This window comes from Anabrus simplex, chromosome 11 (assembly GCF_040414725.1).
Source record: "Anabrus simplex isolate iqAnaSimp1 chromosome 11, ASM4041472v1, whole genome shotgun sequence".
Classification (NCBI taxonomy): domain Eukaryota; kingdom Metazoa; phylum Arthropoda; class Insecta; order Orthoptera; family Tettigoniidae; genus Anabrus; species Anabrus simplex.
Window position 1 is genome coordinate 11,290,724 of NC_090275.1, and position 26,999 is coordinate 11,317,722.

The following is a 26,999-nucleotide window of genomic DNA, read 5'->3' on the forward strand; positions in this document are numbered from 1 at the left end:
ATTATTCTCCCTGCAATAATGTAAGCACAACAATGAAACTCTGATAGTCTATGCACGGCCATTGTTCAATTTCCTATTTATTCATTTATTGAAAGGCGGCTACGAGGGCTAATTAGTCACTCTCCTCTGAGAGTAGAGAACATTCTTCTGCTCTCACAATCCTCTTCAAGGCCTCCCTCACCCCTCCTCTCTCCGTGAGGCAATCACAACCTTGGGACAACTGTCCACTAATCTCTCTCGTCAGTCTGGAGCCACAGCTTCGTCAGCTTGTCACAGACCATGGCTCGTAGACCACCGACCCTTACCGATGAAGAATTACTCACTCTACTGCATGACATTCCAGATGATATGTCTGAAGTTGAATGTGACCCAGATGTAGAGGACCTACGAGAAGAAGCTGCGGACGAAGATTACTACCAACCAAGTGTCCATTCTGAAAGCAGTGATTCAGATGATGCTGAATACCAAATTGTTGAACCAGGTAAGTTACAATAATGATATACGTTATCTTGATGTCAACATTTCAACTTTGGTACTGAAATTCAACATTTAGACTGCAATAATTGCAGGCATAATTATTATGCCTGGTATAGGCCGAGAACTGAAAGTTATCAATTGTTCTATTACAGCAGCAGAAAATGTAGTACGAAAATCTGGAAATAAGAGGGGACGAATCAACACAAGCCTCCCAGGAACAAGTAATACGTTACTAGGTACAGACGGCATCACGGAGTGGACTGTAGGAGAGTTTGGGAAGACTACACCTGGCAGGATGGCTTGTCACAACATCTTGAAAGAAAATCCAGGACCTACTCCATATTCAAAGCGGTATGTTTCTGACGATAGTGTAGCGAGTGCATGGCGTCTTGTTATTGATGAGTCTATATTGAAAGACATCAAACACTGTACGGTAATGGAAGCAAAACGTGTTCTAGGTGATGAATTGTGGAGTGTAAGTTTAGAAAAACTGGAGGCATTCATTGCCTTAGTGTATGCTCGTGGTGTTCTTAGAGCCAGTAACACTGAACTTGATGAACTCTGGTCTAAAAAGTGGGGGCCACCATTCTTCAGTGAAACAATGGGGAGGAATTGTTTTCGAGAAATTCAAAGATTTTTGCGTTTCGACCTCAGAACTACAAGATCAGAACGTTTGAAGACTGATAAATTTGCGTTAGTATCAAAAGTATGGAACAAATTCATTGAAAATTGTCAATTGACTTATATTCCAGGTGAAAATCTGACGGCTGATGAGCAGCTTTTCCCAAGCAAAACAAGGTGTCCATTCTTACAGTACATGCCGAACAAACCAGATAAATTTGGAATTAAGTTTTGGCTTCATGTGGACGTTGACTCAAAGTTTCTGTGCAATGGGTTTCCTTACCTAGGAAAAGACGATCTCAGAGGACGTGACGAGACTCTTCCCGAAAGTGTAGTAATGAAGTTGATGGAACCATTTCAAAAGAAGGGGCGAAACGTGACTACAGACAACTTTTTAACAACAGTGAAACTTGGTAAGAAGTTGAAAAGTAATGGTACGAGTATTGTTGGAACCATTAGACGATCAAGGAGAGAAATACCTAAAGCTGTGAAGGCTATGAAAGCTAGTCTTTACGACTCAACTCTCCTGAAACATTCCAATGACACACTTACTGTTTATCAAGGTAAACGAAACAAGAACGTCCTTTTATACAGTACTTTGCACTCAGAAGTTGAAATTCAAGCTAATCCCAAAAGGATTCCCGAAACAGTAGACTTCTACAACAATACAAAATATGGTGTGGACGTGGTGGATCAAATGGGAAGAAAATATACTGTTCGATCCGCTACCCGAAGATGGCCTGTTCATGTATTTCATAATATTCTTGACTTGGCAGCAATCAATTCCTGGATCATTTTCAAAAAAGTGACCGGGAAGAAGATCAGTCGCCGAAATTACATCCTGAAGCTAGCAGAGGAGCTTCGTATGGGGTACATGGAATCGAAATCTAAGTATGTGGAAAGAGAACCCGAATTTAGGGAGCCTGTGGAAGGAAATGTACAGAGGAGGCAATGCCAAATGAAGAAATGCAGGAATAAGACAAACTTTACCTGCAGAAAGTGCAAACGGCGAGTGTGTGGTTCTTGCTCAAAGGACATAACTAAGGTCGTGGTATGTAGTTCCTGCTTCTAAAGACGCAGAATTGCATCAGCGTGTGCAAATACACTAAAGGAAAAGAAAGACAGTGTTTCAAAAATATGGTGTGGTACGTGGATTTGGCAAACATGTTTCAGGTCATAAATTACACTAAATAAAATGTTACAGTAATTTTCTTTTCTGTTAATGTGTAATAACTATTTTACAGTTTAGACTAAAAGAATTTGAAGTAAAAGCAATGTTTGTTTATTAGATAAGTGTGTTTTAGAGAAACATATCTGTGTTTGTAATAAATTACGAAAATATTACATTTACAATACAATGAAATAATTTGTTTCTTTTCTGCTTTAGATCCCATAATTAATGTTTTATAAACTTAGTAACACATATTTGAAAGTATGACAATGAGTTACTATACGTATTTAGAATAAAAATTATAATTCCAATACAGTGGTCAAAATGACCGCATCGGCGGTTCTAGGTATACAATATGTTCCGGCGGTTCTAGTGTTAAGATTGATATAGGCTGATGATACCCATAAAAAGGGTGAAACATGTACCTTAGACTTAAGTGTTATGTATAAATTTTAACCACATGAAATAGTGGATTGTATTGTACTGAATAGGTGGTTTTATAAATATTATTATAATATTTTTTATATACGTCATCTTCAATACGGAACAAAAATGAGAATAGTTACTTGTAACACTGCTTACCGCCAGACTAAGCCAGGGTTGAACCTGCTGAGTTGGTGTCAGAAGGCCAGCGCCTTAATTATCTGAGCCACTCAGCCCGGCGGTAAGATTGCTAGCACTGTCGTTTGAATTATCAGTCCACAGAATGGTTTGATGCAGCTTTCCATGCCACCCTATCCTGTGCTAATCTTTTCATTTCTACATAACTACATCCTTCAACTGCTCTAATCTGCTGTCATATTCATACCTTGGTCTACCCTTACCGTTCTTACCACCTACGCTACCCTCAAAAACCAACTGAAGAAGTCCAGAGTGTCTCCTATCATTCTACCTCCTCTTCTCGTCAAACTTAGCCAAATCGATCTCTTAGCACCGTTATGCCAATTTATAAACGCAAAGGAACTGTGATCCAAGCTTCTGAGTCATGCCAGTGAGTTGATGAGGCAAGACTTAAGGTAGAGATCCGGATTACAGCCCGTTCCGTATACCACTATATAAGACTGTGGGAAGCTGTAATGGAGCCGTTGTGGGAGCAGCCCGCTAATGCAGCAAACAGGATGGGTCAGATATCTGGATAGAAATTATGCTAGGTTATGTGTTTATGGAGAATTCTATGGTGATTCTGACAACATAGGGGATACTAAAGACCTTTGTGGAAGTGTCTGATTTCAAAGAACCTTCAAACAGAATACTGAACAGTATAAAGAGTTGGACATTATATTACACATGGGTTCACCACTAAAATCAATTCTGGTGGCGATTTGTTCTTTTCTTTTTCTATCAACAGGACTTGAACGGGCTAATCGCAGAGTCAGACCATTAAGACTGCCGGACGAAGCAAAGCATACAGTAGAAATCTTCGCAATTTCAAGTTGGTCTTCCCGTTCATTCAACCTGACTCAAGCTTGCCCTTTGAATTTCCAGACTGATATTTTTAAACGAGAAGGCTACATTCCTTTATCTCATTTGGACCGAGAAGTGAAGCATTCAGTTAGGCTTCCTGCTCAGCACGTCCAAGCTCTTTATTTTTTTAAAATTAGGGTTGTTTAAAGTCACTTTAACTTCAAGGTCTTATTGCGACTCTTACATACGATTACAGAATAATAGTAATAATAATAATATTGTAATTATTAAAAAAATGGAAAATATAAATAAGTATAATGTAATTAGATTTTGGAGTGCAAGCCAGAGTCCTTGAGGAAGTTGATGACTTCATGACTCAGTGCTGGAGAAGCCAGTGTCAGTTCCATTTTCTTAGGTATGTTGTGGTGTTGGCGCCAATGGTCATACAGTTGACATTCTGAGATTATACGCTTGACAGTGAGGGAGCAGTTACATTTACTGCAGGTGAGAAGTTGTTTCTTTTCTAGGAGATAATTGTGGGTGATCTTCGTGTGTCCTATCCTTAGTCGGGAGATTAAGACTTGTTCATGTCTGGTGAGGTTTTGGAGAGGATATGTTCTCGTAGATATCATTTTAATTTTTTGGAGGTTGCTAGTGGAAGTTTTAAGCCAGTTCATTTTCCATTGTTCGTGTAGTTTAATTTTGATATACAGTAAGCGATGATAGTGTGTGGCGTGGCAATTTGACAATCGTTGATTGGAAGACTAGTAGCCTCTTTTGCTGCTTGATCAGCTGATTCATTGCCTGGTATTCCTCTGTGAGATGGTATCCATATAAAAATAACATTTTCCCCTGCAATCTTGATCTTGTGGTACAGCATTTGAATTTCTTTAACAAGGAGGTGTGTTGGTTGATGGATTTTGTATTGAAGTTAATGCACTTTTGGAATCAGAGAATATTATGAATGAGTTATTGTAGCTTGCTTTCGAAATATGAATCATGCCCTGTTTAAGAGCATACAGTTCACTTGTAAAAACTGTGAAAAGATCTGCTAATCTGTATAGCTTACTAGAGTCCTTATATTTCACCGCACAACCATTTCTCTCATTGAATTTTGTTCCATCAGTATAAATTGCACTATATGATGAGTATCTATTGCAAATTTCATGAAATAACTGTTGGATTTCGCTGTGTCAGTTTGAGCTTTAAGATTGTTGTTCAATTCCCAGTTGATTGGAGGCAAATTAGTTTTCCATGCAGGGGTATCTAGTGAGTTGTGTGGAAATAAAATGGGTGGAAGGCTGAGGTTTAGTTCTTTGAGAAGATTGTATATTCTGATATTAAACAGTTGGGAATGAAATCCAGTTAGCTTTCCTTTATGTCTCTTTGAAAATACCATATTTCCCGGCATAATTGTCGCACGTCCAAATTTTGTTCACCAATCTGGTTAAAAGGTAATTTTTTTTTTTTCGCTAGGGGCTTTACGTCGCACCGACACAGATAGGTCTTATGGCGACGATGGGATATGAAAGGCCTAGGAGTTGGAAGGAAGCGGCTGTGGCCTTAATTAAGGTACAGCCCCAGCATTTGCCTGGTGTGAAAATGGGAAACCACGGAAAACCATTTTCAGGGCTGCCGATAGTGGGATTCGAACCTACTATCTCCCGGATGCAAGCTCACAGCCGCGTGCCTCTGGTTAAAAGGTAAATGGAACTGCAATGTAAGTTGCACATGAGTGCGCAATTTAAATATGTGTATGGTTTATGGGCAATTTGGCAACACAGTCACATTTGCGAGATGTTGCACAACGTATAAATAAATAATACCGGTATATGTACGACGCTTGGCTTACCGGTAGGCTATCGGCAGTTTGACAACGTGGTCGCGAGACAGTGTACAATTTATTCACCACCTACATATTACGAGTTCTCATTTGAAATACGGTACGTAACGCTGTAAGTTATTGCTTAACGGCAACGTCGCCAGGAAATACCGGTACCAATACACACATCTTCTAGTAGACAAGAGGTCTGATAGAATTCTGCGTTATTACAACCAGCTGCCCCCTGGCGCAACAGTCGCGAAGGACCTTAGCCTAGCAAGCGACCGCTGCTCAGCCCGAAGGCCTGCAGATTACGAGGTGTCGTGTGGTCAGCACGATGAATCCTCACGGCCATTTTCCTCAGTTGAAAATTTGCATGTTGTTGGTTTGTTTTGTATAAGGGTAAAGCGGAGGTTTGTATTCTTGAGTTTTGTATTCAATTTAATCTTATTTGTAGTGTCTTCTGTTGTAAGGCCTATTTCCTTCAGATCCTCTCTTACTTCTCTGATCCATTTACATCCTGTTGTGGTATTATTTGAGACGAGATTGTGTTGTACTAGTTGTTTCAGAAGCCTCGAATCCTGCATCCTCATGATATCTTCATAGAATCCTAGTCTCCTCTTACGCATAGTATCTGTAATGGGTTCTAGCTCTTTGTACTCGACTTTGTTAAGTATTAACCGCCACTGTCCATCTTTCTGGTATTTTTTGTTGATGCAGGTTCTTCCAATCCCCCTTTCAATTTTCTGAAGTCTTTCAGTCTTTGATTGTTTATTCAGGTGAAAAAGTGTTTCTGCTGCATATGTAGCTTCCGGTTTTATAACTGTGTTGTAGTGTTTTATTTTTGCATTTATTGATGGACATTTCTTTTTGTAGATATCCCATGTTAATTTTTGTGCTTTAGGTGATCTATTTGTTCTTGTTTGGATTGAGATTTTTTCATTTAGGTTATGTGTTATTATTTCTCCAAGATATTTAAACTGAGTTACTATTTTGATTTTATTAACATTTATGGTAACTTCTTTTAGTTGTGTTGATTTCTGGGGCATAATTTCTGTTTTTTCAAATGATATTTTGAGGCCAATTTTATTTGCAATGTTTTGAAGTTCTGATATCTGGGGTTTTGCTTCTTTTATGTCCACTGCTAGTAATGCTAAATCGTCAGCAAAACCCAGGCAATTTGTTTTGATTTTTTGGCCAATCTTTATTTTGGGGGGACATTTCCTAAACCATTCCCTCATTACCATTTCTAGAGCACAGTTAAATAATAATAGGTGAGAGCCCACCTCCCTGCCGTAGTCCAGTTTTAATTTCAAATGTCTCTGATGTTTCACCCCTAAACTTCACTTTTGAATTGGTGTTAGTGAGAGTCAATTTTATCATGTTTATTAATTTGGGGTGTAGTCCAAGGTGTCTTAAAATTTTAAACAGAGATTCTCTACTGATGCAATCATAAGCTTTCTTGAAATCTACAAATGTTATCAGCATATCTCTATTTCTTCTCCTGTTATAGTCCATTATCAACTTAAGACTCATGATCTGATCAGGACAGCTCCTCCAGGGTCTGAAACCTCCTTGATATTCTCCTAGTTCTTTCTCAAGTTGTAAACTTATCCTATTAAGGATGATTATTGAAAATATTTTGTATGTTATGTCTAGGAGCGAGATTCCCCTGTAGTTATTAGGGTCGGTTTTGTCTCCGTTCTTGTGCAGTGGGTGAATGAGGACTGTTGTCCAGTGTTCTGGTAGTTCTTTAGTCCAGATGGAGACAAGTTGTTGATGGAGGGCAACTTTTGCTGATGTTCCTGCATATTTCCAGATTTCCGCAAAGGTCTGATCTTCTCCTGGCGCTTTGTAGTTTTTTAGTTTATTCAGAGCTTGGTAGACTTCCTTTATTGTGGAGGAATTGTTGTTCTCTGGTGGTGTTTTTATTGGGATGTTGGTGTCCAAATGAAGGAGTTCTGTAGGTTCCTCACAATTTAGAAGTTTGGTATTTAGCCAGAATTTCTGCCTTGTCTTTATTGTTATGAGCCAGCTTACCATTTTCATCCTTCATCAGTAGCGTCGGGGGTTCATATTTTTGGAGCTGCTTTCTGAAGGTTTTGTAGTAGTCCCTTGAATGAGTTTTATTGAATTGTTCTTCAATTAACTGCAGTGTGTCCTTATGATGTTGTCTTTTTATTCTTCTTAAGACTTGGGTAGATTCTTTTCTCTGTTTTACTAGATTTTGATAGGATATTTCTGTTTTTGGGACTGATGTAATAGCCATGCCTGATGTCTTTTCTCCACTGTTTCATCACATTTACTGTTCCACCACTGGTGTTTTTTACGTGGTTTAATTGGAGCCAGGTTTTCTGCAATTTGTTTAAGGTTGTGCACTAAGTCTTCAAGTTTATCTGTGATTTTTTACTTTTTCAGTTGCTTTCTGGTAATTTTTGTTGTTGATTAGCTGGGTAGGATCTATTTATCTTTTAGTTTTAAGGGCTTGCTTTTGCTGTCTCTTCTGGGGAGTGAGTTTAATTTTACCTACGTAATGATCTGAACCTGTGTCTATTCCTCAGAGGACTTTGACGTTATAGATCTCTTTGTGGTGGTATTTGTCCATGCAGATGTGATCCAGTTGCCATTCTCCTTTAGTGTAGTCAGGGTGTTTCCATGTTTTGAGTTTTTGAGGCTTCCTCTTAAAACATGAAGATTTTGAGATTAAATTATGGTTTCTACACAGGTCAACTAGTCTCCCTGCATTTTTATTTGTTTTCTTGTGTGCTGGCCATTTTCCGATGATGTCACGGTGTTTTCTTTCCCTGCCTAGTTGGGTGTTGAAGTCGCCTATTAATAATTTTACATGGTGTTTGGGGACGTTATCTATGGTCTGGTCCAATAGGTCCCAAAATTCTCCTGTTTCCTCCTGGTCTTTCGAGGAGTTATTTTTATCATTAGTGGGAGCATGGGCATTTATTATAGTATAGATTTTATTAGATGCCTTTAAGGTGAGCATTGAGAGTTGTGGAGACTGTGATTTGAATTCTTGAACTGAGTTTATTATTTTAAGGCTGACCAAAAATCCTGTTCCAAATTGTGGGACATTCTTCATCACTCTCTTCCCAGGTATACCTTTATAAAGTCTGTACCTTTGAGAATCCAAGGCATCCTGGTCAGTTTCTAATTTCCTGTAATCCCATGATAAGAATTTTGTGTTGGTCCATTATGTCAGTGATCACTTTTAGTTTACTGGTTTGCATGAGTGAGTTTATATTGTGTGTAGAGAAGTAGGTTATCTGCTTATCTCCTTCCATGGTTGACTGTCAAGGTGTCACCTGTGTGGGACTAGGTCCTGAATTACAACTCTGGATGTGATCCAGTGAGGTGATAACGAGGGCGCTCCTCTGGAGTACAGACGCCTTGTGCAGCCGCCCCTAACCTGGAGAACAGACGCTGCATAATGGATTCCAGTGGCATTTCTTCCACTGTGGGGACCACCACCCCACCTAAACGGGCTCATTCACCCGAAGCTGTTGGCCCCCTTAGGGAGTCAGGTTATTTCCCGCCACCCAACACTCGGCGTTGGCAGTTTTACAGCTGGGTGCCAGACCAGCAAACCCTCCTCCTTTCTCATTCCAGACTTGGGACCGGACGACGGCGGAGTTATACCACGTTTATTAGTAAGAAAAATATAAAACGCTTATACAGGGTTTATTCACTATATAACTATACAAGTGTTAAACAACTGTATAAGGACTTTTTATTCGTAAGATGGTAAGTATATTTCATGCTTGTTCTCTACATTTATCTCATCAGGATTTACCTAAACAGCTGTAAATAACATAAGAGAGACACATTGTTTAGGCTAGGTATGCTATCAAGTGGCCGGATAGTGCCAGAAGATCCAAGACGAAAAGAATAAAAATCAACAACAGGAAAGTTTATGGATATCTATTGGTGTGGCGGTAATGAGTTTTATTGTCATGTTTAATTTTGTACGTTGTCTCCATTTTTTAAATGGCATACCCTAGTACGTTTTGTTTGGCAACTCAGAAAATCGTTAAAAGTAAATGGGGACATAAAATTATTATTATTATTATTATTATAATTTTTCTTTTAGGTATCTTGGCGGGTAAAACAATCGTTATGATTGGACAGTCTCTCTCATGTTTTAAACTTAGTTTTCTCTCTCAAAAAAAGGCCCGAGTTACGAGATATTGAAGATTGCTTTGTTAATAATCTCGCCTGCTATATTAATAGCAACAACCACGAATATTTCTCAACTGAAGTAAACTTGTTTCCTCATCCCGAGGTGGTGCAGTTCTTTTTAGACATGCCCCTTCCTGCCATTCATGAATCTCTAGCAGTACGGCGCTGGGAATCGAACTCAGACTCCCGAGAATGGCAGCTAATTGTGCTAGCCATTACGCTGGCAGACATTCTTAACTACAAAACAAAGACATATAGCACGACTGATGTATGCTTGCAATGCGCAGGTCGGATACGAACTATTCACCTATTGTGCGACTCATCAGAGCTACGGAGGTGGACATTTGTTAACTATGAAGTGTGTTTTCATTGCTTGGGTTGAACGGGCGAAAGAATTCACAAATTTGTGCGATGTCATCAGAGCTGCAATAAGACTTCTACCCATCTCGAAGTGGAATTGTCGTTCTTCTGACGAATTACTTTGGGGGGTCTTGTATGCGAGATTTATTTTTGTCATTTTCCTCATCTCGAAAAGCTGGGGGGTGTCTAATACACGAGTAAATACATTATATAAAAATGTTTTTATTTTGTAGATTGTGGTGTTATACACAAAATCTGCGTTATTTTGCTGTTTAAATTCACTTTTGGACAACACGAAATGTGTAAATACATGAAAATAAAACTATCCTAACATCTAAATACAATTTTTCATTTTATAGCTAATTAACAAAGACTAACACCTCTAAAAATTAGCGATTACTCAGGTTATTATTGTCCGGCTCCTGTTTGGGCACTGGGTTCGATTCAAACTGTGCAAATGGACACATCCAGCTCCATGAGAGACATACAAAGCAGCTTGCTATATGCACCCAGCTGTAAAACTGTGCCAAATCTACATCAAGCTGGGGTCAATGGCAGGAAAAAGACACATTGCTCATAGCATTGCAAACATCAGACCAACAGTGATATTTAATCAATCACAATATCTGTGTGGAAAATAAGCATAACATCGTGTTACTACGGCCAAGTCAAAATTGTGCAGGCGTATCAGGAAAAGCCCACTAAGAGGGGACTACGCAGTCCTTCTCCTGCTCATACGATCAACAGAGACAAATGACGAATCCAAAAGAGGAACTGTCCATAGAGCAATAAGAAGAGAGGTAACTTGACTCACCTTCAAGAGGAAAGAGAATATCTGGTCGTACTTCTTGAGGGCCTCCGATGTAATGATGATGTTGAGCGGCCACGACACGCGGTACTCCAAGGACAGGCACTGCAGGACGTCCGGCGAGGACATGCGGAAATGTTCCGGGATGGATTGCACGCTGAAGCTGAGTCTCTCGGCGTTGCGCTCTCCTCCGGTGAGGGAAGCAGCTAAGGCCGTGCTCAGGATGCTACTCAGAGTATTGTAGTTCAGAAGCTGATCCGGTCGCTTGACGATCGCTGCTCGTTGGAATAGTGCACTCGTCAAGTTACGACCAAACTCGCCGTCTAACAGGAAGTAGTAATTACGAAGACTCTTATAGTGATCGGGAAGTTTCAGGTCCACTAAGAAATATTTTATAACTGCCTCGTTTACGAGTCTGGTCTGCGCCCGTAAGGGTACCAGGACAGAGTTCCGCAGAGCTTCGTGGATAATGCAGGATTCCAGAGGAGTCTGTTCTTTTTGTGAATCACAGAGAGAAGATTCTTTGGATTCTTCTCGTACCACAGACATTTTGGATTCTCCTCCCATCTGTTGCATACCAAAGATATTATCCGTTAGGGTCGCTAGCAACCGAGAATTACTCCAGAAAGTGAATGGGACGACGCCATCCCTTAGACTGTGACTGTTGGAGGAGCTAGTACTCCTGTGGAATATTGTGTCATCCAAGGTTGACATGGGTGTTCCCACTTCTCCACTGACAGAGAAGCGGCTAGAACTCAGGTCGAAGGAGCTGCTGCTGGTAAGGGAGGCGATGTTGTAACTACTGCTCGCTTTACTGGCACCAGGCGTGACTCCACCAGAACTCGTCCCAGATTTCAACGAAGGACCACACGGCACCAACTCCAGTTTCGGTCCATCCAGCGACAGAGATGTAGACATTGGTTCTGCATCACTCTCCACTTTCAAGTTGCCCTCCTCCATAGATACTGAAGTGGACATTGCACTTTCGCCATCATCCAACGAAAATGCAGCAGAAATTTCTTCAGCTTCAGCATCTGCCGTGCCTTTCTCAAAGTTATCACCGATCAACCGAGTATTTCCCGTTATTATATTGACATCCCCGTGCAACATCTTCCATCTGTTCAGTGCAACATCTGTCTTCACCTGATCTGCAGCAGTAGCCTTTTTAGGATTAAGCGAAATGTCAATGCCGTATTCTTCCCCCAATACTTTGGCCCTCGTTCGCTGAGCAGCCAGGCGATTCTCACGCTTATTGTCAGTCATCAGTTGACTGGATAGAATAAGTTCATCCGGACCGTACCGACACTGGTTCAATAATACTGCATTGTCCAACTGCCTCATGTCATCACCTGGATCTAAAATATGACGATCGGATTCTGCAGTGACCAATGGAGCATTTTGGTTGATGTCATTATTTACAACATTGGCATTATTAAAGTTATTACAGATATCTACCATGGAATTGTTTAAGAAATTAGTAACATCTTCAGTGCTGTTAGCAACACCTCCTTCAAGAGTGATAGCCGAGTCTGTCGGTACGTTATCGTTTGAGACCATCGTTTCGTTATCGAGCAATGAAACTTCCTCGATTCGTTCCAGAGTAGGAAGTCCAGCATTCACAAAGTTCAGCTCTGTGATCTGCTGGTGGTCGCTAGTGAGCTGCTCTGCACGTTGATCGTTGAGGCGCAAGCGGTCTATTCGCCACTCAGCAAGATGGCGGCGTTTGTCTGCCACAGCTGACAGCTGCTCGTAGTACTCCATCAATTTTTGCCTGTGACAACAAGAAAAGCCAACGTGTAACTAAATGATAAAGAAATAACTGGACATACAGGCAGCATGATACTGTACTGTGGAAGTGTAGTAGGCTACTGCATCTATGTTGTACATAAAATCAGGTCCACAACATAATAAAGTATCAGTTTAGAAACAGAGGAACACAACTTTATTTCCTGCACTTTTCAGGAGCCAAAAAAGGCTTACGACTCCATCCACAGACCATCATTATTAAAAATGTTAAGACATTTCAGACTTCACCCAAAGCTAATCAAACTGACTAAACCATTCTTGGTAACAATTGGTTTAAGACAGGGCGACTGATTGTCACCTCTTCTTTTTAACTGTGCACTAGAGTATATTATGAGGGAATGGTATAAAAACTCAAAAAATATAAAAATTGGAACCCAGAAGGCTAACATACATTTGAACTGTCTAGTATATGCTGATCTAGCCCTTCTGGCCAATAATATTCAGGAAACAAAAGAAACAAAATCTTTACAGGAAATAGCTCAAAATATTGGTTTGAAAATTTCATTTGAAAAAAAACAAACAAAAAAACCCACCAAATTATGTTAACTCAGTTTCCGCTTGCAAACTGAATTAAGCTGGGAGACCAAGAAATAAAAAATGTAGCAAAATTTAAATATTTAGGTGAAATAATCACATATAAGAGCCTCCGTGGCTCAAGCACAACACGCCAGCTTCTCACCGCTGGGTTGCGTGGTTCAAATCCCGGTCACTCAACGAGATACGTGCTCGAAAAGCGGAGGCGGGACAGGTTTTTCTCCGGGTACTCCGTTTTTCCCAGTCATATTTCATTCCAGTAACACATTCCAATATAATTTCATTCCATCTGTCATTTATTAATCATTGCCCCAGAGGTATGTGACAGGCTTTGGCAGCCAGCACAATTCCTACCCTTGTCGCTAGATGGGGGCTTCATTCATTCCATTACTGAACCAGTCAAAGGACTGGAAACAGGCTGTGGATTTTTTCAATCAAGTATAACCTGAACGAGAAACCAGCATGGCAAAATAGAATAGATGAACTGGTTACAGCACAGCATGTTACCAAGAATATATTTAATAAAAAGTGTCTCTCAATAGCTACCAAATTGAAATACTCCAAAACACCTAGCCACAAATTACATATGCATGTGAAACATTATTCAAAACAAACACAGTTGCAATAGATAGAGTATTCAAGTTAGAAAGAATAGTGTTTTTTATTATTATTATTATTATTATTATTATTATTATTATTTATTTTACGACCACATTGGAGCACTGAAATCAATCTATATACAGTCAAGTCTTATGAATATTGGTTACAAATTTGGTTGATGTTTCTTCTTTTGTTCCCAGAAATGTTTCATTCTCTCTGACCTGGCTGCCTGTTCTTCGTCAGTTATGTTGTACTGTTTGCGTGTATAGGTCTTCAGTTTAAGTCTCACGTCGTTATTTCTCAGGATCCTCTTCTCTTCTCTGTTTTCAATTTGATGAATTGTCAAGCCTAATTCATTTAAATCTTCTTGAACTTCTTTGAACCAGTGATATTTAGTTTTACTTTTCCAAAAGTAGTTGAATAAATGTTTGAGTATCCCAGTCTCTGGTAGTCGTAATATGAGACAGAAAAAAGCAACTCTTTTTCCCCCGCATTGTATCTATTATAGACTCAGTCTCCTGGTATACAACTTCATTAGGTAGTAATTGCCATTGTCTATCTACTTGGTGTTTTTTGTTTAGAATTGTTCTAATGATTCGTCTGAGAGGAGGAACCGCAGGAAAGAACGAGCGAATGCGAGGGATGGCATTCTTGCACAACCATCTGCTGCAACTACTAGTGTGTGCTGTCGCTGCAATAAAATCTGTGCATCCAGAATCAGACTGTTCAGCCATCTCAGACGACACATTTAATATGTCCAAATGACATTGTATTTATATACTACATATTCGTTGACGAATAAATGCCTATGACGATGAATGATTCGTCTATCTATTTTCTGTAATTTATCTGTAGTTGATTTCGTATTCAAATTGAATAAGGTTTCACTAGCATAGGTTGCTTCAGGCTTAATAACGGAGTTGTAGTATTTAAATTTTGCATTTATCGAGAGAGATTTCTTCTTGTAGGTTGGCCAAGTAATGTGTTGTGCTTGTTTTAATTTGGTAATTCTATTTTCAACTGATATTTTCTCTTTTAAGTTCTAAGTTTTAATCTCTTCAAGATATTTAAATTTATTAACAACCTTAATTTGTTTGTTATTAGTCAGTGTGATAAGTGATGTTTCCACTTTGAAGGATGGCATCATTTCCGTCTTTTCAAAGGAGATTTGTAATCCAATTTTTGCTGCTATTTGTTCTAATTCTTCAATTTGGAGTTTAGCCTCTTCCACACTACTTGCAAGTAGCGCAAGGTCATCTGCAAATGCTAGACAATTGAGTTTGATATTTTTGCCAATCTTGATGTTTGGCTGACATCTTTTAGACCATTCTCGCATGACTTTCTCCAATGCACAGTTAAGAAGTATTGGTGAGAGACCATCCCCCTGTGGAAGTCCAGTCTGGATTTCAAATGATTCAGGCAACTCTCCTCGGAATTTAACTTTTGCTCTAGTGTTCTTGAGGGTAACACCAACGAGATTAATGAGTTTCTGGTGTAACCCAAATTCTTTAAGGATTTTAAGTAATGACTCACGATGAATACTGTCATATGCTTTCTTGAAGTCAACAAAAGTGATAAACTAGCTTTTTGTTTCTCGTTCTTTGATGGTTCATAATCCACTTAAGACTAATGATTTGGTCAGGACAACTTCTTTCAGGTCGAAATCCCCCCCTGATACTCTCCAAGTTCTTGGTCGAGCTGTTCTTGAATTCTCGTGAGGATAATTCTAGACAGGATCTTATATGTAGTATCAAGTAGAGAGATCCCTCGGTAATTATTTGGATCCAGTCTATCCCCCCTTTTTGTGTATTGGATGAATTATAGCTGTATTCCATTCTGCAGGCAGCTTTTCAGAGTTCCATATGTCTATGATGTGTTTATGTAGGTTTTGAAGTGTTTGGTTATTTGCATTCTTCCACAGCTCAGCAACCACTTGATTTTCTCCTGCAGCTTTATAATTCTTGAGCTAATTAATCGCTTGAAATACCTCATGGAAATCTGGAATAACTTTGTCTAAGCGTGTTTTATTTTTTGGATCAGGTGAAAATTTCAGGTATTCCTTTTGGGCCTTCAGCATTTAGTAATTCTTTGAAGTGATCAGCTAGCATTTTGGCATTTTCCTGATTATTGTGTGCTAGTTGTCCTTGTTTATTTCTCATCATGAGTGTAGGAGGAGTATACCCTGATTGATATTGTTTAAATGTCTTGTGTCTTATGTTGTTCGAATGATTCATCTATGTTCACTAGGTTATCTTTCTGATGGTCTCGTTTGATTCTTCTAAGTTCTTTGGCCGTTTGCCTTCTAGCAATAGTTAGTTCATCTCGAGATTGTGCTGTTTTCTTTTGTTGGTCATTTAGCCATGCTTTGTGTCTTTTCTGTATTGCCATATCACATTCCTCATTCCACCAGGCGTGTTTCTCCTTTTCATAGGAGCAATTTCTTCGGCAATATTTTTTAGTTTCTTCTTCTTCTTCTTCTTCTTTTATGACCACATAGGATCACTTTAGTCAGTCCGTCGTTCAGGTCTCTTTGAAGGGATTGTTCGGGCTTTGCGGTCCTCCCAGTACTTCTTCAGACGCTCCGATCTTCGTGCCCTTTCCTCAGTTGAAAATGTGCGTGTTGTTGGTTTGTTTTGTGTAAGGGTAAAGCGGAGGTTTGTATTCTTGAGTTTTGTATTCAATTTTATCTTATTTTTGGTGTCTTCTGTTGTAAGGCCTATTTCCTTCAGATCCTCTCTTACTTCTCTGATCCATTTACATCCTGTTGTGGTATTTTTTGAGACGAGATTGTGTTGTACTAGTTGTTTCAGAAGTCTCGAGTCCTGCATCCTCATGATATGTCCAAAGAATCCCAGTCTCCTCTTACGCATAGTATCTGTAATGGGTTCTAGCTCTTTGTACACGACTTTGTTAGGTATTAACCGCCACTGTCCATCTTTCTGATATTTTTTGTTGATACAGGTTCTTTTTTAGTTTATCAATAATCTTTTCCAGTTTGTCGCTTAGAGTGTTTTGGATCTCTCTGTATACACAGCATTATTAAGTAGCTGGGGTCATATTTCCTCCTCCTAGTGAATTTAGATGGTTTGTGATGTTTTCTTGGGGTTAACTTGATTTTAATCTTTGAAATATAATGATCAGAATCGATGTCCACCCCATGAAGGACTTTGACATTATAAATTTCTCTACGGTATTTTTTATCCATTGCTACATGGTCTATCTGAAACTCACCCAGTTTAACATTAGGGCATTTCCAGGTCATTAATTTGTGTGGTTTTCTCTTAAATTTTGTGGTTTCAAGAAGAAGCCCACAGTCTGTGCAAAGCTCAATTAATCCTTGATCATTTCCATTTGTCAATTTGTGTGCTGGGCATTTACCTACCACTGTGGAATATTTTCTCTCTTGTCCAATTTTTGCGTTGAAGTCTCCAAGCATAATTTTAACATGGTTGTCAGGGATATTTTAAATCAGTTGGTCAAGCTCCTCCCAAAACATTTCAGTTTCCTCTTTATTTGTCCTGTTTTTCTCATTTGTTGGCGCATGGACATTAATCAGTGTATATATTTTGTTCTCTACTCTAATCGTTAAGGTTGCAGTTCTTGATGAGAAGTCCTCCACTGAATCTAATATGCTAGTATGAACCAGGAATCCCATTCCAAATTGGGGAACATTTTTCACACTCTCTTTCCTGGAGGTCCTTTGTAAAGATGATATCCCCCAGATTCAAATGGGTCCTGATCTGTGTTCCGAAGTTCTTGTAGGGCTGTGATTAGAATCCTGTGTTGATCCATGACATCAGTTAAGTGTTTCAACTTCCCAATTTTCATTATTGAATTGATGTTTAAAGTTGCAAAGAAAGAGAATTTTCCTGGTTTACTGAATTTAAGTCTGTATCCGTGGTTCGTCTGTTGGGCTTTCAGGTGCTCCGACTCGCCATGATCTTCTATGTGACACCCCACCGTATCCGAATGGTGTCTTTGCTCGGGTCTAGAATGTTGGATGTCCAAGCCGGTGGATTCTTTCATTAGAAGACTCTCCATGATAAGTTGATTGTCTATTTTTTTTTGCTAGTTGCTTTACGTCGCATCGACACAGATAGGTCTTATGGCGACGATGGGACAGGGAAGGGCTAGGAGTGGGAAGGAAGCTGCCGTGGCCTTAATTAAGGTACAGCCCCAGCATTTGCCTGGTGTGAAAATGGGAAACCACAGAAAACCATCTTCAGGGCTGCCGACAGTGGGGTTGGAACCTACTATCTCCCGAATACTGGATACTGGCCGCACTTAAGCGACTGCAGCTATCGAGCTCGGTAGTTGATTGTCTGATCATTGATCAATGTTCTGACCGTGGTCAGGAGTTACAATCCCAGATGTGATCTGCAAAGGTGATTCATCCTAGTTGTTCAGGACTGGGAGTAGGCATTTCCTCCATACCCCTCAAACGTTATGGTTTTCCCGCCAATTGCAGAGGTTTCCCACTGGGCGGTGGGGTCGCCACATCCCTACACCTAGGACCTGTTTAAATAGAAATGATCAAGTAAATTGAGTCTGGGGACTAGCTTCCAATGAAACAGTTTATAAAGAATAGAACCTGTGACTAGCACAATGAAAAAGAAATGAATATCATTCTTAGGGCATCAGAAGAAAATAATAGAAAAATTATGGAAGATTAAGAATAATATTAGATGGATCACAGAACTTAAAGAAGACAGAGTTACATATTACAATAGAAGATTTAAAATACAAAACAAATACACTCAAGATATTGAAAGATAAACACACTAGACTACAGATGAAAATAAACAAGCAGAGAATAGGAAGAGTGATTCCAGAAGCAGAAAGAATGAAAAGTATTGGGCTGACAAAAGGAAGGAAACCTCCATAAAACTGACTAAAGTCGTATATGTTGGCTAAAAAATTAAAATAACATACCTGCCAACTTTACAAAACCAAAAATCAAGAGATTTTGATTTGAAAATCAGGAGAAATCAGGAGATAAAATTGGTCAAAATTGCTTATTCTACATGTCTTGCGCAACACAGTACTACGATATATTTATAAGACTTATTGTCTCAAAGCCCGTGTTGTTATACGAGACTACAAGGCTAAAAATTACACATCTCTATTCCCTCACAGGAAGTACGTGAGTGGGATAATCGGTCTCTGATAAGCCTACCGAAAATAGTATGAACTCATGCTCAACATGTGTGAATCAGTCATGCACTTAGATGCCATTACTTAGAAATGCAAAAATTAATATATTGCATCAAGTGCCCGCGCAACTATGTGAAGCACAATGCTATTTGGATCAAATAACTAGCTGATGTTCCCGTGTTTCGCTACGGAATTCTCAGAAAGACTGTCCTTATAGTTTTCCCAACTGAAGTCAACATGTCATTACGACGATGCCAGTATGAATGTCGCGATTAAAAGCAATGCTTTCATATGAAATATTCGATAAAATGAAAACAGAACATTTTCTCACTTTTAGCGAAAAGTACTGCAGTGTAAATCTATCAGTTCAAAGTTTCAGAGCTAGAATGACCAGGCTGCAGACAGCCGCGAACACTCCTGTGTAATTATTCTGTTTAAGTGTGCACACTGCTCATTCAAATCACTACCTCAGAGTAGGGATCGAATAGCTGGAATACTATGATGATCCAGTGTGTTACGTACCAGTAGTATCAGAAAATTTATGAACCAGAAGAATGGCATGCTAAACAAGAGAGATCCAACTCCCCACTCCCCAGCTTCTTCCCGCCAATATTCAAACAGGCTGTTATACTTGAAACGCAGCAGTAATCCCGTCTATCGTAGATAAATGGCAGCAGAATACACAAAGCACATCACAACAAACAATGGTCAATGTAATTGTTGATCAATTTTATGAGCTTTCTATATTGGAGGCCTTCACATTTAGTTTTCTTCCGAATCTGTGATATTAGAGCATCTAATGCAAAGCGAGTTGTCCTTTCTTTCATGACTCCCTCTTGTGTTATTATTCAAGCGATCGTTCCTTCGTGACTTTCCTCATTCTTATAATCTTCAAAATTTAATCACCATCACCACCAATATTATTGTAGTCGGAACGGTAAAACTGAATAAGCAAATTATCACAAAAATAATTTATTCCATTATTACCACCTATTCAATACAAGCCACGTGCTACGTGGATGAAATCTACGTAATACTGTATACACTTCTCAGGGACATTTTTCGCCCCTTGTTAAGGGCATCATCAACCTTTAGGTAACCTTAAGGTCACATATCTGAAACATTATCTATTCATACATGGATTACAATGAAAAGTATGTTTCAGACATTTAAACTTAAGGTTTCCTAAAGGTTGATGATGCCCTTAACAAGGGGCGAAAAATGTCCCTGAGAAGTGTATACAGTATTATGCAGATTTCATTCACGTAGCACGTGGCTTGTATTGAATAGGTGGTGATAATAAGAGTATATTTTTGTGATAATTTGCTTAAGTCAGTTTCAATACGAATCAATCATGAGAATTGTCTCTTGCAAAACTGAATAAGACAAATAATCAGAAATTGCATTCCCTGTAACTTTTGTTATGTAGTACTTTTCAATATGACCACTAAGATAGGTAATTAAAAATTAAATTTTTGGCACCTTCCCCTCAACTACCATTTCGAACAGAGTGAATAAAATTATTTATAGCATAGACTGTAGTTCCTTATTCCCTGACTTTACATATAGACTGTAGTTCCTTATTTCCTGACTTAACATAAAATTCTGTTCACCCATTTTCTTGTACCTCGGCGCTGATACGGACTTAGGAAAAAAAATCCAAATTCATTAATATCTCCGTTATCACAGCCGGTACGGTAAAAATGCATAAGACATAAATGATAGGAAATTTAATAATATATAACTTTAGTTATATAGTATTTATCGCTAGGGCCAATAATAACAAATATTTGCGAATTAAATTTTAGGCCTTCCCCTAAACTACCATTTCACTCAGCGTGAATAAAATTATTTATGGCCTAGATTGTAGCGACTTATTCCCCGACGTTATATACCGATTTTCATTAAATTCTCTTCAGCCGTTTTCTCGTGATGAGCCTGCGTACGTACAGACATACAGACAGACATTACGGAAAATTAAAACGTGTATTTCCCCCTTGTTACTATGGTCACGACCGGTGCGGAAATATCGTTCTTTTTAAATTCTGAGCAATGTACAGACAAAACATTTTATTTATACTGAGATAAATTACAATTAGTCAGAATTGTCTCCAAATGGCTCCTAAAATCTCTAGAAAAGTCACTAGTCGTTATCACTGAAATCATGTCACTAAATTACTAAGAAAGCGACTAGTCTCTAGAATCGACCAAAGAGGATGGAATCGACTAGACTGACGTGAACATAGCACGCGAGAACGAGAGATTGACAATCTATATACGCGTCGCGATATACAGGTTTCAATAAACATCGCACATTCGCGCACATTTCTCGCATTAATAAACTTCGATATTTCGTTTGAAAGCGGCCAATGAGCGAAGGACTTCCGGCCACTGGCGTAAAAAAGCTGAAATGGCGGGATTTGAAATCAAATGTTTGAAGTTCACTAAAAAATAAGCTAAAATCGGGAGAAAAGATAAAATATTCGGGAGGCGGGAAAAACTGTCGAAAATCGGGATTTTCCCGCCTAAATCGGGAAAGTTGGCAGGTATGAAATAAATAACACTTTTATAGGATTTAGCTACAGTTCCTTGCATGTGAGATTTAAGAAAGTACCTTCAAGGATAATCAGAGATACATGTCTCTGGCACTAAATAGAACATGCATGTCAAGTAGTTGCATTCAATAAAAGCAGAAAAACGCATCTTTGAAGGTAATTTCCTCTATTTCTAAACTGACTATATGAGCACTCTTGTGAACAGTAATGAAATAAACCAAGGTTATTCATTTGAACACAGACTAATGCAGAGTGTCTAACACATCAACTAAACTACGATTGCACTCAGTCAAGCCAGGACGTCTGGTGCTCAGTGGCCAGATACAATTCATAACAGTAATTTATCAGCTTCATGTTCCAAATTGATGATATGAAGGTCGATCAAATATAAACAGGATTTTTTCTTGAACATCAACAGTTGGTAGGACTGGCCCCGTGTTTCTGCTATGCTTAGGCGGGACCGTGAGGAGCGGGGAGAGCGTGCTGTTTCGCCAGTAACGCTCACGATGTCGGAGCAAAAGTTGCACCCCTCCACTGCGCACGCATAATTATAGAATTTCTTGTTTGTGAAGAATTTACAGCGGCAGAAATTTGCCAGAGATTGACTGCACAGTTCGGTGATCAAACATTGTCAAGGACGTGTGTGTTCGCCTGGCATCAAAAGTTCAAGGAAGGATGAGAATGTGTGGAAAGTCAGCAACACGATCGCTGTCCTCGGACCAGCATTACAGACTAAAACATTTGTGCGGTTAAAGACATTAATGACGGTTATCGACGGGTAAGAGTATCAGAAATTCAAAACAAGTCAGAATCAGTTATGGGAGCTGTCAAGCAATCATCATAAACAACCTACAGTTCCGTAAAGTGTGTTGTAGATGAGTCCCTCGCCTTTTAACAAAAAATCTGAAGTCGAGATGTTTTGAGGTCTATCAGAGGCTTACAGCAAGGTTTGTGAAAGAAGGTGATGCATTTTTGAGTCGGATCGCAACCTGCGTCGAAACTGGTCAACCACTACACTCCCGAATCCAAAGAAGCCAGTAAGGAGTGGCAGAAGAAAGGGGAGGCAGCACCAGTGAAAAAGCCAAGAGTCCACTGTCAGCTGGCAAGGTTCTAGCAACAGTTTTTTTTTTTTTTTTTTTTTTTTTGATCGGCGAGGCATTTTGCCGATTGATTTTTTGCATGAGAGACGCACAATCAATGCTGCTTACTACCAGGAGCTGTTGAATAAGGCTACAGTTGCATATTGCCGCAAAAGATGGGACCAATGTAATAGACAAGAAAAATGAATATGAAACTGATAAATAATAATAAAAAAGATGGGACCAACCGATTCGACAGGTCATCCTCCTCCACGACAATGTGCGGGAACCTACACTGCAGCTCTCTCTCTCCAAGCTACAGGAAATGCACTGGACTACACTTGATTATCCTCCTTACAGCCCGGACTAATCGCCCTGCAATTTCCATTTGTTCCAAAGCTCTAAGAGGGCAACGATTTGAGACTTCATGCGCAACTAGCTGGTGACACGACCCTGTTCTTTTTGCAATGAGGGCAACAAAAAGCTGCCCATATGCTGGAACAAATGCATTTTTAAAGCAGGAAACTATATGGACAAAGTGTAATTGCCTCGTGTTTTTCAATAAATGAATTCCAATAAAAAATAAAATCCTGTTTATATTTGATCTGCCCTCGAATGTACGAATATAGCGCTAGTGGGTGTTCCTCCTAATCAATACAAGTGAAGTTGGTACACATTTATTGGCCCAAGATTGTAGGGTTGAAACTAGTACCACATATATAATACTACTACTAATAATAATTGTACCGGGAGGTACACCTCAACGCCGCGCATTCAAAATTAGCGCCTAAAGGAACTCTTATCAATCAAAAGTGAAACTAATAACACAAGTTGGAACTTTAATCAGAACATGTCTCCACTGAAATATTAAATAATTTTGATATTGTGCAGTTTCCTAAACTGATTGAATTTCTCCTTTTGTTTTCTTTTGATATACATCAAGAAGTTTGGACATTTTTCCATAGATGACACTCCCAAAAAACTATGATCATGCACCCTAGTGCAAGGTGTAAGAACTTATAACTTAAAGAAGTTTTGTATTCCTAGGTTTTCCATAATTGAACTATGTTCATTTATTTTTGGGTTGGCAACCCTCCCTTTTTCTTTCCGCCAGTTTTGAATCTGGCCAATCAAAAATTTCAACCTATCACAGGCTTCTTGTTCGATTCTGAGTGTAACTTTGAGATTAACCAATTAAATTGAGAGGGTGTGGCTGGTTTAGTCTTGAATGATCTCGAAACTTCCCCGAGGGTATATAAACTGCAGCTTTTCATGTTTCCTGGCCAACTGATCATCGTCTATCTGAGTGTGTGTGTGTTTAAGCAGGAGGCAGACGGCCTCTTTCGTCAGCAGCTAGAACATCTACAAGGTAATGGCCACATAATTCCATCTTTCTTGCTGTAGCCACAAATTATTCCGAGGGGAAGGTCCGAATCCTTAACTATGTAATCTACTTTTCTAAAATATAACCTTTATTTCGACTAATGTAAAAACTTCATAAAATCTTTAATTGTAAATCGGGGATAGAGAGCGAGTTACCCTCTCGAGCTCCCCTTCATCTTGGTTTGAGGTGACTTCGTTTGTAACGGTTTTTTTCCTGTAATGCGTTAAAGTGATTTCCATGCGATCCACCTCAGTAGTTTGGAAATAGCCCCTGTTTCATCGGCTGAGAGCTTTGTAGGGTTTTATATTTCATTATCTGGAGGGCAGGGTACACCTCCATTCAGTTTGTGTTTGGGGCCGTTTACTTAACCTGTTCTTTTCCACAAAGACCCTATAGGTTGGGTACAAGATACTCCTGTTTCAATTTGTAAGTTGGGTCATGGAAGGCGAGAGAGTGTAAGATTTTTGATGTTGCCTCAAGTAGGCTGGAAGAAACGGAGAGCCTGTTAGCTCTTTTCAAGTTTTGTAATTGTGAAGGGTGCCTCTGGAAGGCTTGACCATTGTAATTGAGGGAGCAAGTGCTCTTGATTTGGGAGGATTTCTACCCTTGACTTAATGGTTCCCAATTTTTAACTTAAATTGTGTAAACTGAATCCAGTATCTCTGGGATTGTAAAACTAGGGGCTTGAAGCCCAGAATCTGTAAATATCAATCTTGGATTTTCCCAGTCTTGTTTAATGATTGCTATTTGTACCTGTAATGTTGCCATGAAAAAGATTGTCAAGTTTGTTTTCGGAAAAGAAATATAACCTTTTAAAATTTTAACTCAATTTTTGATACGGTAGATAGGCCCTTTCATCCCAACACCTTCTTTAACCTCTTTCTGCTCCACAGCTATCCCCATAATAATAATAATAATAATAATAATAATAAACTGTGTACCAACTAAACTTTTATTGATTAGGAACAGCCACTAGAGATACAGTTCATTTGGTGATACAGTCTAACATTGCTAGTACCTGAACGATCAACATACATTCCATTCTGAATTCACCCTACTATTTTTGCTTTTATAGTATCCACAAATTCTTCTCCAAAAGTCCATCTTATTGTGTCGGTAATGCAAGATATATACAATGACCGAGCTGTAGCCTACAAACTGTGATGAACTAACATCGCCTGGCACAAATGGTTCCAACTACCCTTTGTCATGAACGCTGCAATTTGTGTGTGTGTGCTTTACAGGTGTCCCCACGTATTGGTAAGACTCACTTCTCCTCACTGGTGCGGATGGCCTCTTCCAGCTCTAGCTGCTGCGCTTTCAGGAGGTACTCCGTCTCCTCACGCAGCTGGCGCTCCTTCTCCTCGGCACGGCGCTCCTTCGCCAGCTGTATCTGCTGACGCAGCTCTGCCAGTCTCTCCTGTTTTTGCTGGGCTTGCTGCTGTAAGTGAGCTTCTCGTTCCACTGCACAAGAAAATGAAAAACAACCTTTTTCAATCCACAGAAATGACCAAGACAGGTTTCTTAATATTGATGTCAGGTCAGATTGTTTTATTCAGGGATTTATGAAAATTGTGGAAAGTGTAATTGTACCGCGAGGTACACCCGCCCAGTTCATTCAAATGAAGCACCTTGAAGAATGCCATCTTTAATATAAACTTACAACAACTTGTGCAAAATGTTTGGACTTTGCTACCAAGAAAAATTACAGTATGTTATGCCCTCTAGTGTGAAGAGGAACTATTAAAATCCTTAAGTAATTTTTTATTTTGAGGTTTACTACACTGAGTTGATTGTTCTTTGTTTTTGTGTGTGTTAAAGTTGTCAACACTTCAATCTCTTTCCGCCAACTTCAAAATTGATCAACAGGAAATTTTGTACGTGTATATTTCCACCAATAATTTTCATCTTCTACCTATTTGATTATCCAATAAAAATTGGGGGTGTGTCGGACCTTAGCCCAGAGTTCTCTAGAACCTTCCTCTCGGGTATAAAAGCTAGCTCACCGAGCTCGATAGCTGCAGTCGCTTAAGTGCGGCTAGTATCCAGTATTCGGGAGATAGTAGGTTCGAACCCCACTGTCGGCAGCCCTGAAAATGGTTTTCCGTGGTTTCCCATTTTCACACCAGGCAAATGCTGGGGCTGTACATTAATTAAGGCCACGGCCGCTTCCTTCCCACTCCTAGCCCTTTCCTGTCCCATCGGCGCCGTAAGACCTATCTGTGTCGGTGCGACTTAAAACAACTAGCAAAAAAAAAAAAGCTTGCTCGAGGGGAAGGCTTCCTTCCTATCTTTAATAATGTAACCTTAAATATCCAATCTTATAAAATGTAAATTTCTACTGTAAATTTCAAACAAGACGAAAAGCACTTAGCTTAAATTTGGGAATAGAGAGTGTGACACCCTCTTGAGTTACCTATCAACTTGACTTCAAGGCAACTATGATTTAACTTTAACTGTAACTTAAATTTTCTCCACCTAGTCACCTCAGCAGTACCTCTGTAACGTCGGGCAGTGAGCCCAACTAGGGTTTTAAACTTCTAAGTGTACGTTTCAAGGAGTGCAAGTGTCCGCCTGCGCATCATTTTCATTTTTGGGCCAGTAACTTTAACCTGTTGTTTTTTTTTTTTTTTTTTCTTTTTTCTTTCCACAAAGGCCCGGTAGAATGAGTATTCAATACTCCAATAAAATTCAATCATTTATGTTAAGTGATTAGACTACTGAGTGTTTAAGACAGTGAATTCTGTTTGAATTGTAAAATGTAGGTTGTGCCTCGAGAGGCCTGGAAAGTGTAAATTTTAGTGAGCAAAGATGCTCTGGTTGTTGAAGGTTGCCTTGACAAGGCAGTAACGGTGTAAGGTTCGGAGCGCAGTCTCCTAGATAAATTCATAGAGCATAGACACTATTTTTGTAAAGGTCTTAGTATACTTTGTATATTAAATTGGGAGACCTGTCTCCTTGACTATTGAGTGGATGGAACCATAGTGCTCAAGTAACAAAAATTGTGAGAAAAAGCTCAGATGATTACCGTTA

At 39.3% G+C, this 26,999-nt stretch overlaps 1 protein-coding gene across 1 annotated transcript in view; it reads right to left on the bottom strand.

The window, feature by feature from the left end:
• The window catches only part of Grip163 (gamma-tubulin complex component 6), a 249,957-nt gene that overhangs the window by 84,595 nt on the left and 138,363 nt on the right, over positions 1 to 26,999 (bottom strand). Inside the window, exons 11-12 of the mRNA XM_067155466.2 lie at positions 25,238 to 25,430; positions 10,861 to 12,625 (exon numbers count right to left, since the gene is read on the bottom strand). Of these exons, the coding sequence (XP_067011567.2) occupies positions 10,861 to 12,625; positions 25,238 to 25,430 (1,958 nt within the window). The remainder of the gene's footprint in view (positions 1 to 10,860; positions 12,626 to 25,237; positions 25,431 to 26,999) is intronic.